Source organism: Notothenia rossii, assembly GCF_949606895.1.
Source record: "Notothenia rossii genome assembly, chromosome: 11".
In the NCBI taxonomy this organism is placed as follows: Eukaryota; Metazoa; Chordata; class Actinopteri; order Perciformes; family Nototheniidae; genus Notothenia; species Notothenia rossii.
Window position 1 is genome coordinate 37766135 of NC_136910.1, and position 16742 is coordinate 37782876.

General features: G+C 46.9%; 2 protein-coding genes across 2 annotated transcripts in view; one reads left to right on the forward strand and one right to left on the reverse strand.

The window, feature by feature from the left end:
- The window catches only part of lamc3 (laminin, gamma 3), a gene marked incomplete at its 3' end in the record, with an annotated part of 159122 nt that overhangs the window by 109834 nt on the left and 32546 nt on the right, over positions 1-16742 (forward strand). Inside the window, exons 11-12 of the mRNA XM_079659941.1 lie at positions 11506-11615; positions 14103-14330. Of these exons, the coding sequence (XP_079516067.1) occupies positions 11506-11615; positions 14103-14330 (338 nt within the window). The remainder of the gene's footprint in view (positions 1-11505; positions 11616-14102; positions 14331-16742) is intronic.
- LOC307024356 (uncharacterized protein) lies at positions 5318-9823 on the reverse strand (the record flags this gene model as incomplete). Its single annotated transcript, XM_079658421.1, has 3 exons — positions 5318-5954; positions 8756-9261; positions 9372-9823. The coding sequence occupies 3 exons, from the start codon at positions 9821-9823 to the stop codon at positions 5497-5499; spliced, it is 1416 nt and encodes a 471-aa protein (XP_079514547.1). The 3' UTR covers positions 5318-5496.

Genomic DNA, 16742 nt, shown 5'->3' on the forward strand with positions numbered 1-16742 from the left:
CCCTGGGATTATTTATGTCCCTTTCTGAAGAAGCTGAGGCAGGCTTTACTCTATTTACTTCAGTGCAAGCTAACCCAATATACACTTACAGTATGTTAAAAGATAGGTTTCCATTACAGCCACCAAAAAGTATTTCAATATACATATTGGCATGTGAGTGCTATTATAAAAAGATAAAGAATCAATAATTATGCAGACTTATCGATTATTCAATCAACAGAAAGATATGAATCATCTAATTTCATACTCAATTAATCACTTAAGTACTTCCTTCAGGCGAAAAAGTCAAACCTCTCAATTATTGAGATATTTGGTTTTTATTAGTTTAAAATTATATTAAAAATAATATCTCTTTTCTTAAACTGACAAACAGTACGTTTGAAGGCATCCCCTTGCAATTTAATTCAACTTGGATTCATATTTTTCACAATTTTTCGTCATTTAATCAACCAAAGATTTATCGGTTGATCTAGAAATAAATCATTAAGGAAATTGTCACCTTACTCGAAAACATGTAAACCTTTTCTGGCTATTATCTTTGGCTCGGTTCTATCAAATATTCACAGCAGCTGCGTCACCAATTGCCCAAAGAGGCAGACAACATGTAGTTCCCTCCTAAAGGGGAACGAGCCCACTCTCCTCATCAGTTGACATTAGATACCAATACTTTTCTTCTTTTACTTGAGTAACAGTTTGAATGCAGGACCTTTACTTGTACCAGAGTATTCCTACACTCTGGTTCTTCTGGGTCTGAGTACTTCCCCCACCTCTGGAGAGATCTCATTATGCCCGTCAACTGTGTGGAGTGGGTGCAGCTGGCCCAGTCTCACGTTCAATCTGTTCAAAATGCACCCAATTCATTCTCTATTTTGGTTCTCGTCCCCCATTTGGCCTGGCGTCCTGCAGACAGTAATCCTTCTTATCCCACTCAGCACCTCCTTCACACTGTTTTGTTTCAATTTGTCTTCAATTCCACCCCTGTGTTTCTATCTTTAATTCTCCTCCTCAGAGCCCGCAGAACAACTTAACTTCCTCTCTGTAGCAGCCCCTGGAACCGTCTTCCTCCCTAGGAAGGGATTTAATTGTCTTTGTTTTCTAGGGTTTGTTTAAAGAGAACTGCAGAAAACATTTCAAAGACACTGTAAGGTCCAAATGGAAACTGACATGTTATGCAGCCGGGAAGCCCTGCGTTGTCCTCTGTGTGCTCCACAGGGTCTAATCCAGTCCATTAGCTCCAAACAGTCCTGTAGATTCTCCACGTACTTCGGGGTTCAAAGTCTCGCTGATTTGATGACAATGGGAAGCTGGCTGCTGCTAACAAGAATCTGAACAGGCAGTGATATTTTTAAAATGTAAAGAAGCTGAAGAGGAACAGTAGGTTGCATCATCCTGAGTAAGACGTACTCTCCTATCTTCAATACTTCAGATAGGAGATGATTAAAGCATAAGCAAAGAGCTGGCCGGCATTCTGGGGGATGTAAGGTCGGATTTGATGGATTTTGTGAGGCGTAAACCTGTAGGAGTGTGTTGTTGTTGTTGTTGTTGTTGTTGTTGCGATGACAGGCTCACACAGTAGTTGGGTGTCTGAAATCACACTGCAATTGTTGGCAGTTTGGGCAGTAGTCAATATACCTGTATTGTCAGGGTAAAACAACATTTCTCAAAGGACAGGTCAATCTTGTTGAAATTGGTTAGTGTGATGGGGAAAAGAAGAGATTTCCACTTCAACTGGAGGATCAAGTGATGGAAGGTGAGACAGAGCCCCCACTCCCAGGTCCTGGGAGTTTGATGGAAACCTTTCTCTTTTTTTAGAGCCGACTACATTGCATGGACTCTGTACTTTAAGCTGCTATAAATGCGATAATTATGTTTTATATTTCTGCAGTCGGTTACTGCATGTATACAGTCCATATCCTGTATGGATTGAATATGTGTACATGCTGCTAGCTTGCCTCTAGGGATGGCAATATCAGTATATCAGTTGTCAGGTTGTCAAAACTATATAATGAACCATTGTATACAAACATTCATGGTCCCCAGGGGATGACTCCTCCAGAAACACCATGAGGTCCAACTCTCTGATGATTATTCATTCATAATGACATTCGGTACACAACACTGAAGTTATCCACATGGTTCTTGTTTGTGTGGAAGAGAAACTCCCTCTGGGTGGAACTCTGATATTTTAGCCTTTGCAGACAATTCACATGCACACAAATCTGTATAACACTACAGGAAAATTGCAAAAAGCTACATAGGGCCCCTATAAGTTTACCTTCTGTATAATCTTTTATATATTTGACTTTTGGAAGAACCATTAGTTTGGTTTGTGTGTGTAATCCTTTAATGGGGCAGAGGGAAAGCCCCAGCCTGGTCTTCAAGTCAAGAAGAACACATCTACTTTGGGTCCTTTGGGGATCCAGCCCCTGAACATCTTGTTTCTTTCTGTCCCTTCCAATATTTTCATGCCTCTTTCTGGTGTCTGGGCACTGGTAATGAGTTTCCCCCTCAGCACTAGGAGCCCCGGCTCAAGATGCTCTTTGCTTACTTTTCTGAAATGCACTGGAGCTTGAGCAACAGAGACTGTCATTAAGTGTTCCTCTCTGGAGAACTTCTCCTCAGATCTCATTACACTTCTCAGGTGCACGCACAGATGCACTTCACTACATGCTCTATATCATTCCCTCATGCTTCCTCTATCTTTGTCTGCCTCTCTCTGTCACACAAACATGAACACAGGTCAAGAAGCTGTGCAAATGCAAGCTTTCACTCAGACACATCCATCCTTGTGGCCATCTGGTAGTTTGATTTGCAACAATCCAATGCATCAAAAATAATAACGGTTCGAAAATAGGAATGTATTTGTTGCCAAGTGTTTTGCTAAAGCACGAAAAAACATGAGCGAAAACACACACTTCACATCCGTATTGACTGACAGCATCTGCGCTCATAGCTGGTAAATATGTTAACCTGTTAAGTGGCTGTGTTCCCACCTGGTGCAAAGATCACTTCAAAATCTGATAGAGGAAAAATATATGGAAGCGTGGGTATTTGAGCGCAGGGGATTGATGAGAGGAGGAGGTGAATGGCTTATATAAGGTAGCATCCACGCTTCCCTCTGATGTTCCCTCTGTTCACTCTCCATTCCCCTGGATGCAGTAGGCGGGGAGCTTTTATTGCTGTGCTTGTAGCTGTATGCGTATGTCGCGGGCATGTTAGCATAATATGTATAAGGAATCCCTCAGATGTTCAGACCCTTTACAATCAACTCTACATACACTGGGGACAACAAGTGTTTCTGGAAACTGCCTATATGAAAAGGCATGAGCCAATATGCAGGAGTCAGCAGAGTTCTAGTAGTAATGCCAGGCATATTTTCCATCTGTCTCTGACACCTTTTAAAGATTCACCAACTTGGATCATAGATCAGGGCCAACTGAATATAAATAACAGAAAACAGGCTCATTGCTGCCAACGTGAAAACAATTGCTATGTGCCATTTGTGATTTATTTACCCACAACTCAATTCCATTTACTATTTCAATTTACACTAACTTTTTCAGAATAACCAGTGATGTTTGAGTATTTTATGTAAATAATTGGGTTCTATATTTAAGGATTATACAGTAGCCTGTATTATATTTCAACTTTATATAGGTTTGTTTTCAAAATGTCTGCTAAAAAATGCATGTTATTGTTATGTTATAGCCCAATAGGGAAATTGATAAAGTACACCAGAAAAAAACGAAATACTAATAGCTTTGATTCAGTTTTACGAGCCATGTTGTATATCTTTCTGGTTTTGTAGAATTGTAGATAACAGTTTAATCAATAAGTAAAACAGGCAACTATTCAGTGAACTCTTTACACACTTTTCTGCATTATAGTTCACAAACTTTGATGAGTAAACGTTGTTTAAACAGCGTTATGATATGATTATGGTAGAAAGATAAGTATTTGCACTTAGTGCCATAACTTTCCTAATCAAGCTTAGATTCGGAACATGCTAATAACATATCCTCATACACGTTTTATTAAAGTAGCTAATTTCTATTCTATTACGTTGTAATTGACGTGCTTATTTATCTTCCCTTATCATTTCCTTCTCACACGCCGTTCTGTCTTGCTGTCTTGCTCACCTTGTATCTCTATCTGTGTGCTCTCTCTAAGGTGTGTGTGTGTGTGTGTGTGTGTGTGTGTGTGTGTGTGTGTGTGTGTGTGTGTGTGTGTGTGTGTGTGTGTGTGTGTGTGTGTGTGTGTGTGTGTGTGTGTGTGTGTGTGTGTGTGTGTGTGTGTGTGTGGTATTCTGTTGGGCTTTTCTCTCCCGTTGATCTGCTCTCATCCTCAGCGGAGCAGGCTTAATTACAGCGTGGCTCTCTGCGCTCTGCTTGCCGCTGATTAAAAGGGACACTGACGCTCCGTAGGGAGAGCATGACTGGGAGTTTGTTCACTTTCATGCACACTCTGCTTATCTCTGTCTGACCAGCTCCATTACCATGGCTCTGAGGCCCAGTTTGTAATTGCCTCTCTTTATTACTGCGCCTACATGTCAGGCCAAGGAACAAGGACCCGCCGCATCAATGGAGAGTTTGTGTGGCGAGCAGGGAATGCACACATACACATTCTCTCATGTGCACAGCGTAAATGTGAATGCGGAGACATAGGGCATGCAGGAAAAAAAGTATTTTGAAAGCGAGTAAGTGCCATGCTGAGGAGAATTGACCTAATAAAACAGAGACCATCGAACCCTCACATGAATGCCTGGCTTAGCCTCTGATGGTCAGCAAACTAAAGGTTTTACACTTTATTCTTTTGTACTTTGCGCCTATGACTACTGGGTTCATATATTATTATTATTATTAGGAACTACTTTGAAATAATGTTCCCTTTATAATTGTGGTTTATAAGTTGTATCTAATGCTTTAATTAATAGAGCAGTTCTTTGAGCTGGAAATGCTAACATCAGCATTACCGCAATGACAATGCTATATTGCTGATATTTTAGAATATTTACTATAATAGTTTTTTGTGGTATGGTGCATCAGCATATTATCAGTAAACTCAAATACCCTAAGGATAATAAGATTGTTTTCCTAGGTATATGGTTATAAACCAAACTATTGGAAATAAATCACAAAAGTTGTCATTCACACTGTAGGGAAATTATTTTCCTGCCATTCCTTAAAATAGATGCAAACTTCAACATCATCAAAAACAGCTTACCCTCAAATACCCCTGTGAGCCTCTCCGCTCACACAGGGTTCAAACAATGACGGAAAGAGCAGGTTGGTTGACCACAGGCGTTTATTATCTCCAAACAACAATATGCACGGGTCTCAAACGTTGCCCGGGTGGGAAACTTCACAGGTCCTTTGGCGACCTTCCAGGATCCCGCCTACTGCATAACCGACCAGAACCAGGTTACGACATGCTTTTCTTCCCGCACTGATTACCTGATTCCGATCAGCTGTCTGGCCTCCGGCCGAGCCACTCCCTTCACTCCAGCAGCCAGCGCCCAAACCACACCCCGCTGCCACATACCCCCACCGCCCGACTCAGGCCGGGATCCCGCCGGCCGCAAGCTGACTCTCCCCCCCCCCCCTCCGCCGAGCGAGAGAGGAAATCAGCCACGACCATCCGGTTACCCGGCCTGTGGATCACCTTGAAGTTGAAAGGCTGTAACGCCAGATACCACCGAGTGATCCGAGCGTTGGCATCCTTCATGCGGTGGAGCCACTGGAGCGGGGCATGGTCCGACCAGAGGATGAAAGGGCGCCCCAGGAGGTAGTACCGCAGGGCGCCGACCGCCCACCGTATGGCGAGGCACTCCTTTTCCACCGTACTGTAGTTCACCTCCCTCTGGGCGAGCTTACGGCTAATGTACAGTAAGGGGCGGTCGACCCCCTTTACGTGCTGGGACAAAACGGCCCCCACCCCACTGTTCGAGGCGTCGTCTGCAACACAAAAGGGAGAGAGAAGTCAGGAGAATACAGAAGCGGCCCACCACAGAGGGCTTTTTTAACCCTCTCAAACGCCAGCTGACACCGCTCCGTCCACTGGACCGGATCTGAAGCACCCTTTCGGGTCAGGTCGGTCAGGGGACTGATCAGCTCCGAAAAGGACGGGATGAACCGCCTGTAGTAGCCGGCCAGCCCCATGAACCTCCTGACCTCTTTTTTCGTCTTGGGCGCCAGACAGGCTGAAATGGCGGTTGTTTTCTCTATCTGTGGCCGCACCTGCCCGCCGCCCAAGTGGTACCCCAGATACCGTACCTCCCTCCGTCCAACCGCACACTTCTTCGGGTTGGCCGTGAGCCCCGCCTGCCTCAGGGACTCGAGCACCGCCCCCACCTGCTGCATATGCTGCTCCCATGTCTCACTGTGAATGATGACATCATCCAAGTAAGCAGCAGCATATGCAGAGTGGGGACGCAGCACCCGGTCCATGAGCCGCTGGAAGGTGGCTGGAGCTCCGAACAACCCGAAAGGAAGTGTGATGAATTGGTATAAACCATACAGAGTGGAGAAGGCCGTTTTTTCCTTAGACTCTGGAGAAAGGGGAATCTGCCAATAGCCTTTGGTTAAATCCAGCGTCGTGTAAAAGCGAGCAGTGCCTAGCCGATCCAGGAGTTCGTCGACCCGGGGCATTGGATAAGCATCAAATTTGGACACCTCATTCACCCTGCGGTAGTCCACACAGAACCGGATTGACCCGTCGGACTTACGTACCAGCACGACGGGGCAACACCAGTCACTGGTGGACTCTTCTATCACTCCCATCTCTAGCATAGCCTGAAGCTCCGCCTGAACAATTTTCCTCCTGTGTTCAGGCAGCCGATAGGGCCGTGAACAAATGGCCACGCCCGGGGGCGTTTCTATGCGGTGGTGTATGAGAGAGGTGCGCCCTGGCAGCGTAGAGAACACGTCGGCAAACTGCCTTTGCACCGAAGCAACGTCTGCTCTCTGGCCCGGTGAGAGATTGTCGCCACAACAGACCGGGGCTACTTTGTTGCTTTTAATGACCTCCGGTCCCAACTCATCTCTCTCAATCACCGTGGTGGCCAGAGAAACCGACGCCACCTCCCTCCATGCTTTCAGGAGGTTAAGGTGGTAAATCTGTGTTGCTCCCCCCCTGTCAGAACGTACCACCTCATAATCTACGTCCCCCACTCGTCGTGTGACCACGAAGGGTCCTTGCCACTTGGCGAGTAGTTTAGAGCTAGAGGATGGGAGTAATACAAGCACTTTATCTCCCGGTGAAAATTGTCTCAGTTTTGACCCTCTGTTGTACAGGCGCTGCTGACGTTCCTGAGCCTGGAGCAAATTCTCCCGTGATATCTGCCCCAGTGAGTGGAGTTTTGCTCGCAGGTCCATAACGTACTGTATTTCGTTCTTACTGGTGCTTGGACCCTTCTCCCAGTTTTCCTTAACTAGGTCCAAAACACCCCGGGGCTTCCTACCAAATAACAGCTCAAAGGGAGAAAATCCCGTGGAGGACTGGGGCACCTCCCGCACTGCAAACAACAGAGGATCTAGCCATTTATCCCAATTACGGCTATCTTCGTGAACGAACTTACGAACCATGTTTTTAGTGTTTTGTTAAACCGTTCCACCAGGCCGTCGGTCTGCGGATGGTAAACACTAGTCCGTATTGAATGGACGCCCAATAGTTCATACAGCTCGCGTAGTGTGCGTGACATAAACTGTTTGCCCTGGTCAGTCAGGATCTCTTTCGGGATCCCGACTCGGGAGATAATGTGAAACAGTGCCTGCGCGACGCTCTTTGCAGAGATATTACGCAGCGGCACTGCCTCGGGATATCGCGTTGCATAATCCACTAGGACTAGTAAAAAGCGATATCCCCGTTCACTCCGGTCTAATGGCCCGATGAGGTCCATTCCAACTCTCTCAAAAGGCACCTCAATCAATGGTAACGGGCGCAAAGGCGCTCTGGGGATGGCCGGCGGGTTAACCAGCGGGTTAACCACCATTCACGGCAAGATGCACACCACCGCTTCACATCTGCGCGAATGCCCGGCCAATAAAATCGGGCCATTATCCGGTGTAGTGATTTGTCGTACCCTAGGTGACCTGACATGGGGTTATAATGAGCCGCCTGGAAAACCATTTCCCGACGGCTTTTTGTCACCAACAACTGGGTGTTTATCTCTCCTGTCTGTGTGTCACGGCTTACACGATACAGCCTGTCCTTACGGTGGTAAAGTGTGGGTGAGTGAGTTCTGCGTTTGGGTGTAGCTGGGAGCCATCAATACTCACCACCTGGCCGAAGGCGTGCTGAAGGGTCTCGTCCCTCGACTGTTCGAGGGGGAAATCTTCCAGGGGAAACACCAGCGGGTCAAGAGGGACCTCCGCGGCCCCCTCCGTGTCCGTTTCCCCCTCGACGTCGTCAGCCGCCTCCGACTCTCCACTAAACACAGCACACAACTCACATTTCCCTGCCGTCCGTGAACGCACCCCCATAGCCCCCGCTAGCTTAGCAAACCCCGGCCAATTCGTTCCCAAAATCAGAGGGTGCGTAAGGCGAGTGCTAACTCCAGCCCTGACTCTATGCTTTTTCCCCTTATAAGAAATTTCCAGCGTCACCTCCGGGTACTGGTGAATATCCCCATGCACACACCTCACCTTCACCCACGATGCTTCAATCAATGCCCCAGGCCGAACCAGGTGCTGATGGATCATCGTCTGATTACAGCCCGTGTCCATCAGAGCCTGGTGTGTACCCCCTGTATACATACCGGTATACGGTACGTCCCTTCCAAATCGGGGGCGGCAACTGGCAGTCCTGCAACCCGAACCAGCTGTCCGACCTCCATGAGAGGACACTCCCGTCGGAAGTGGCCGGGCTGCCCGCACCGCCAGCAATCCTACCCTGACGTCTGAGGAGCCCCCCGTGGTGCCGGACGACCAGAAGCGTAGGCCGGACCCTGGGGAGAGATAAAAACAGGAGGGTAAGGTAGAGCTAGGGGGGAAAGTGTCGGGGCTGCGGGGTTGGGGCCGTGTGATGGTGAGGAGGGAAGGGCAGCTGCTCCAGGAAACCTCCTCCTCGGGGCTGGGACGGATCTGCCCGCTGAGACGGCTGGTGGTCGGGGCTCCTCTTTCATGCTCCGCCGGGGAAGCGAGAGGTGGTCCTCCGCAAGGACGACGGCTGCTTCCAGGTTGGCGGGGCGATGGCACTGGACCCAATTTGCCGTCGAAGATGGCAGGCCGGCGATTAACTGCTCCAGCGCCACCTGCCCGACGACTTCCTCAGCGGAGCGCACCCCCGGCTGGAGCCAGCGGCTCGCTGCATCCAAGAGCCGCTGCGCGTAGGAGAAGGGCCGGTCAGCGTCCTCGAAGGGGAGGGCCCGGAACCGGCGGCGATGTCCCTCTGGCGTGCTGCCAAGCCGGTCCAGGATGGCTTTTCTCAGATGCCGGTACACCTGCCGAGAGGCTGCTGGCAGGCTATGGGCGGCTAGCTGCGCACTCCCAGATAGCAGAGGCAATAGCCGCGCTGCCCACTCCTCCTCCGGCCACCCGCACGCCGCCGCTGTGCCCTCAAAGATGTCCAGGTATGCCTCTGGATCATCCTCTGCCGTCAATTTCTGGAGGGCAATTGAAGGCGGTTGGGCCGGGTTGGTAGCGGGATCGGCCTCCCGAGCGGCCGGACGCTGCAGCAGCTCCCGTAGGAGAGCCCGGTCCTCGCGCTGGCTCGAGGCGATCCCGAGCAGAGCCTCGCTCTGCTGTCGCTGTAGTGCTGTGGTGGTCTCCTGCATGTGAGCGAGACGTTGGAGGGCCTGACCCAGCGGGGTTTCTCCTTCCGACATCAGGTCCCTGCTCAGGTGCCACTGTGAGCCTCTCCGCTCACACAGGGTTCAAACAGGGACGGAAAGAGCAGGTTGGTTGACCACAGGCGTTTATTATCTCCAAACAACAATATGCGCGGGTCTCAAACGTTGCCCGGGTGGGAAACTTCACAGGTCCTTTGGCGACCTTCCAGGATCCCGCCTACTGCATAACCGACCAGAACCAGGTTACGACATGCTTTTCTTCCCGCACTGATTACCTGATTCCGATCAGCTGTCTGGCCTCCGGCCGAGCCACTCCCTTCACTCCAGCAGCCAGCGCCCAAACCACACCCCACTGCCACAACCCCTTTTCGACCAAAGCGGTTCCAAGGCCGGTTCTGGTCTGGTGCCCGAATCCAAACCACTTTTCACTGCTTTGTGTTTCCACCAAAGGACCAGAAAACTGGTTCTCATTTGGAACCAACAACTACTGGGCTGGAACTGAGAAACACGTACATACATCAGAGGGTTCCATTCAAGGCTTGGGCGAAATTAGCCTTAGCAATATACTGAATACAGTGAAGAGTAGAACATTTTTTAAATCAGTAGAGCCGAGAACCCAAAGTGAAGCACCTGTTTGAGAATGCCGGTGAAGCACATTTCGCGTGCCCCTCCAGGACTCTACATGTGACGCTGAATTAAAGTGCATAAAAATGTGACACGTCCCCTTGGAGAAGAGTATAAAGCTTGGGATGCCGCTCTTCAATTAGATCTGGCTTCGTATGAATAAGAGCAGCATGAGCAAAGCTCTAAAACAGTCTACCATTGTTGCTGTAGTGATGTCATGATGTGGCTTTTACTGGGCTTTTGACAGCGGAAAAGCCAACTGGTTCCTGGTTGGTTCAACATTGTGAACCAATTGACAACCAAGCTAGCACCAGAGCGGAACTTATTTCAATTGAAAAGGGAAGCGTGAGTGTCTGTTCAAAATGTCAGCTAGAGATATAAAGGTTATATAACATTGATAAGAATAACTTGAGGATGGCTAAAAATCTCTTGCATTGCTTGGTTGTGGAGCTGCAGGGCACCTGGGACCAAAATCCATTCATTAACACCTGTATTTAAACCGGCTAAATGACTCATTAGAAATGTAGAAACTAATGATGACTCGTTAATTACACAGCGTATTAGAAAGCGCTCCCTGTAATTGTGTTTCCTACAGCTGGATGTAAAGATGATATGGATATGTTCGTCATGCTGCTGCTCCTCTCCGTGGGGACCTTCATGCTGGGACTAGATTCTGTAACAGTATATCACCTGTGTGGAGCTGACTCAGCGCCTCTCATCAGGGTAGAGAGAGTGCATTCCTGGGGTAAAACAGGCAGATGTCAGCTGACTTCACGGAACATCCTTCAGCAGATGGCAAAGCTCACTGATCAAGACCCTGAATATGTGTGGAAGTCAGCAAATTTAAAATGTTCTTCACACTCTGTGTGTGTCTGCTTGTAGTGCTGCAGATAACCCGCCGTAAAAGGTCAAGAACAAGACAGGACATTTCTTATCTTCTAGGCGGTGGAGAGTAATTAAATTGCTCTAAAAAACACTCCAGTTGAAGACACATTTACAGCGTTGAGGTTTCTCCTGTTGAATTACTGTCTGTCAAGATTGCAATGCATAAACACACTTATAAGTGATGTGTTTCCTGTTTTGTCATTTCACAGGCTCCATGAAAGTGAGATAGGATTTAAACCAGCGTTGTCTGCGTTTGAGTTCCAACAACTGCTTTACAACCTGACGTCTCTTAGAATCAGCAACGCCGGAGGACAGAACTGTAAGTGTTTTTGTGCCTTTGCATAGAAAATCAAAATCAACACATAGTATTTATATTCTTTTTGCTGAGGATTTTAAAGGTTTGCACCACAGTCGGCAAAGATACCAAATGCATCATTATAGACTTATTCCTTACCTTTGGAGCATTGCTGTGCATCTGCAAGAGTATGAAGGCAATATGGTAGAGAAATTAACATTGTAAAATATATTAGTTGAATGCATTCCTATTAACAATTAAAAAGTGCCACAGAAAAATTACAACATTTGAATCTTGTATTGATTAAAAACACATTGTCATGAAAAAGTAGCTACTGCTGCACCAAATATAGTTCCTAAAACAATGTCAGTGTTGTATTCGGGGAATAGTTCAAATGTTCCAAATCTGGCTCAGCAAAAAAAACATGACATTTATTCCCAGATGTAAGTAACTAGTTCTGGAAATCCTCTTCTTATATTTATCCTCCTCCCTCTGTATCTGAGAGTCTGCATTGTGAAGTGCAGGCAGGATCTGAGAGGCATTACGGCGGATTAGAGAGCGAAGAAGACAGAACAGCTGGCCAAAATCACCAACTCACTCACACTTTACTTACACCATTTTAATGAGTTGCTCAGCGAAGGCGTTGTGACACACACTCATGCGCATTCAAAAAGACTACCACAGGAGTTTGTACACACACAAACAGGAGCGTGATCATGCATATTCCATCAATGAGCTTCCTGTAAGCACACACCCACATGAGTGTACAAACAAAGTCAGCTCACAGTTCACTCTGTATCTATCGCACATCACAGGGGAGAAACTGTGTTAATGATTTGTGTTCCGTCTCAAACACATTTTCAAACAGTGTCAGATGTGCCTTATCGCTGAAGGCTGCGCGGCAAACTTTATCTTTAAATTCCCATAAAGCTCTGCTCTCTCCCCCTCACATCCTCCTCTATTCTTTAAAATGTCTCTCTGAGTTCCCTTCTAACAAAACCGTATTATTTTAATGAGAGTATTGTCCTTAGACTATAAAGGCAGTCTTTGACAGCAGTCACGGTGAAGTCCTTTCATTCTCACCACCACAGAAATGTAGATTTGAACAGAGATCACAGCCTTAGTGGAACTGTATGATAGATCAATGGCTTAATGAATGTACAGATACCTAAAGAGACCCACACTGTAATAGTTGGCAGGGCTGCAGTGAGCCATTTAAAATCTTGACAAGGTTTCCTGCAGTAAGGATTGATGGAGGGAACTTGCACAGCGTGACTTAAAATGAAATGTTTTTTAATTAACTGAAATAGCGGTTTCAGTGTCTGAATATTGTTTTAATTGCACATTTTCCTCTGTTGAATGAGCTAGTAAAATTCAGGAGTTAGAGGGGAGTAAAGGGTACGGGCTAAGGCGAGTGATGGAGAGGAAAGAGGACAGGCATGCCTACTGATTATCCCTCACAGGTTCAAATGAAGCGGGTTTCATCACCGCTGAAGGAATGGCTGGATCATGACTTCTTAGAAGTCAAGGTCCATCCTCTCCCCTGCTTCTCCCACTCAGAGTTCCCTCATTATGCAGCCATCCATTCACACATGGTTTATTTCTTATCTGACAAAGCTACATAGAGAGACGTGCACAGCCTATTCTACCTATCCATCCATCTTGTGTTCCTTCAGCGAGAGCAGACACTGTATTGGACCAGGAACAAAAGTAATTTTAGTTTTCTGTGGCTGCGGTTTAGAGAGTGTAGGGTGAAAGGATTCGGTTCAGGACGGCCTGCCCCCATCACTATTCATGAGAGGAGAGAGGGATGTTGAAAGCCCAGAGGAACTGCACGTCTGACATACCTCCACCGAGTCTCCTGTCTCCTTTTCTTCTCGTCTTGCCATGCTGCAGTGATTTATTCATTTGCCATATCAAAGATTCCCTCTGTGACGAGTGTACGTGTGGGCCCGGCGTGTGTGTGTGTGTGTGTGTGTGTGTGTGTGTGTGTGTGTGTGTGTGTGTGTGTGTGTGTGTGTGTGTGTGTGTGTGTGTGTGTGTGTGTGTGTGTGTGTGTGTGTGTGTGTGTGTGTGTGTGTGTGTGTGTGTGTGTGTGTGTGTGTGTGTGTGTGTGTGTGTGTGTGTGTGTGTGTGTGTGTGTGTGTGTAATTGAGCATTAAGTCAGGCATTTACGGGCAGATAAATGGTGGATGAATCTGTTATTGTGTTCGTCTGTATATGTGTGTGTCAGACTGTAAACTGTAAACACAGTCCAGAACCTGTAATGAGACAGGGAGGGAGGGACAGCACTGCAACACATGCTAATAACCGACTGCTTAACGAGATACAGAGGCACACACACACACACACACACACACACAAACACACAAACACGCCCCTCGTGAGAGAGAAAAGCAGGTTCCACAAACACGTCAACAGGCCTCTGAGGCAACGGTTATTAGTTTACTACTGACCTTTGTATGTATCAGTTTTATAGCAAAGCGCTAATTTATCTTCCTTCCTCTTCAGACACGTCGCAGCTCGCGGAGGTATCCCTCACCTCAGCTTCCATCTCCTCCGGGCCACCAAATCCTCCTGCCCCCTGGGTAGAGTTTTGTTCCTGTCCCCCGGGATTTGCGGGACAGTTTTGTGAGCGGTGCGCCCCAGGGTTCACCCGGAAAGACCCCAGCAGAGGGCCGCTCTCCAAATGTGTGCCCTGCCACTGCCACGGGCATGGAACCTGCCACCCAGAGACAGGTGAGAGAAGAGTGAAACATTTACAATTGATTTAGTATCTACATGAATTGAAATTATATTTGTCTATGCATGCTGGCTTTGATGATACTCTAATGAAAACTATTGCCAATGCCTGTGTTTCAGTGACACGTATAGCCTGAAAAAAGCAAGATCATGAATCAAGTGCAGATTATTTAATATTTGAAGAAAACCTCCAACAGTTGTACATGCCAAAGTCAATTTACTATTCACAGGGAGTGGTCCACATGCTGTGAAAACGAGAATGTGTTCTATGGCTTTGCAGGGGCTTTGTCAGGTTTATTAAAATAAGTGATATTAGCTAAGCATATAAGCGCGGAAAGTCTAAAAGATATGTGCTGTGTGCAAAAAGGAAAAAGAGTGTGCATGAACAATGGAAAAAATAAGTGTCATATCACACACAACTTTGAACAATCACACATTGCAGAGCTTTGTTTTCTTGATAAGAAAGACAGCATTGTAAAACTCCATACATCAACATGGATATCTTTCCAATCCCTGCCATACGTCCTATCACCGGATCATGGCTATTAAGTTGCCTTATACGATGTGTAAAATCCCATATTTTTGGAGGCTGACCATCATTAGGAACGAAAAGTAAGGATGACTCAGCCTCTGCTTCATCAACTTGACCTTTATTTGGCAATCTGTCTCATGCCAGTGCTATCCTATACTGTCAGTATTCCTAAAATAAGGAATATGAGTCAAAGGCCTCATTGTGTTACTTTGTCCTTAGTGTTGTGACTTTAGTAGTGTCAAACGGGTTGTAAACTTTATCACTTTTGTTCATAGTTTTCTCAGTAGAGTAAAAATAAAATCCACCATTTCACAATTCATTGCTCAAACCATTTCCACTTTAAGTTCTGGCTGTGGAAACTAAATTTGCTCTATTACAGTATCAAAATGTAAAACTCATCCAAGTTCCTACTAACGGCCCGTCCAAACGGCGGCGTGCGTTGAAGCTTCAACGCTTCTGCCCATTCACTTTGAATGGGGTGACGTCACGCTTTGCCGAACTGCATTGTGGTTCCGTCGCTTCGCTTTGCTCGCGTTGCTCGCTTCAAAAGTAGAGCAATGTTCTACTTTTGAAGCTTCGATGGAAGCGTCAGCCAATCAAATCATATGCCAGTACAAGCTCTAGCCAATCAAACCGCGTGCTTGTGTGTCTGGGGCGGGAGAGTCATGTGATTGGTTGTTGGTCGAGTTTCAGACACGCCCACCGGCAAGCTTCAACGCACGCCGCCGTGTGGACGTTGCAAAGCTGTTCTTCCGCAGCATTCAGCCGGCGTTACACGAGACGAGGGACCATCAGAGGTTATTGAGACAATATCTTCTGTTACCGTGCCTCCAAGAGAGCACAGGGAACAGAAAGAGATGAAGGCTGTTGCACTGAAGTATTTTTCTGTGTCTTCCCAGAGCTGACATTCAGTCATCATCGTTTCAAGGGAATGTAGCTCAGCCTTCCCTCAGGTGTATTGGCAAGCTATCACTCAAACTGTGAACGGGATGACTGTGCCTTTACACCAATACCCTCATTTCACAAAGCTAATCTTTATAATAACAGCCTAACTAGGAGTGTGTATTCAACACACCTGACATTTTTATGGCCGATAATAACAGCAGCTGCAGTATTCTTTCAGATTCATGTCCTAAACGCAGCGTCCCCTAAATGACTGAAGTAAAACAGCAGCTGGTGGTGTGTAAACATGTCAACCTCTATGCAGTTATTTATATATGTGTGTGTGTGTTTGTGTTTACTCTTTCTTTTTCTCCCTGAGACTTTTCCACACTTATCTCAGTCTCACAGCTTTAAACAAGTACTGCATCTCACCAAGAACAGACAACTCTCCCATCCTCCATCTTTTATCGTTCTTCAATCTTTCCCTTCCTCTCTTTCTCTCCCTACTACCCTCAGACTTAAAGTATCAGAGATCTGACCTAGTTAGGAGACGCCTCGAGCTTTGTGTGTGTGTGTGTGTGTGTGTGTGTGTGTGTGTGTGTGTGTGTGTGTGTGTGTGTGTGTGTGTGTGTGTGTGTGTGTGTGTGTGTGTGTGTGTGTGTGTGTGTGTGTGTGTCTGAGGTCCGGAAGCCACTTTGGTATCACTGCCTGCCTGCCTCCCCACTAATTAGACTTGTTAGCCGCCTCTTGGCTAATGAGGTCTAATTTGCTTGCAGATTTCCTGTGTCTCTTATGTCTCTTCTCAATCTGGATGTCTCTCTTTCACACACACACACACACACACACACACACACACACACACACACACACACACACACACACACACACACACACACACACACACACACTTGCTCTCTCTTCCTCTTCTTGTTATCCCTAGTCAGCCTCTTGCTGGCTTCCTTCCTTCTTTTAGCTTGGATTGCACCTGCTCTCCC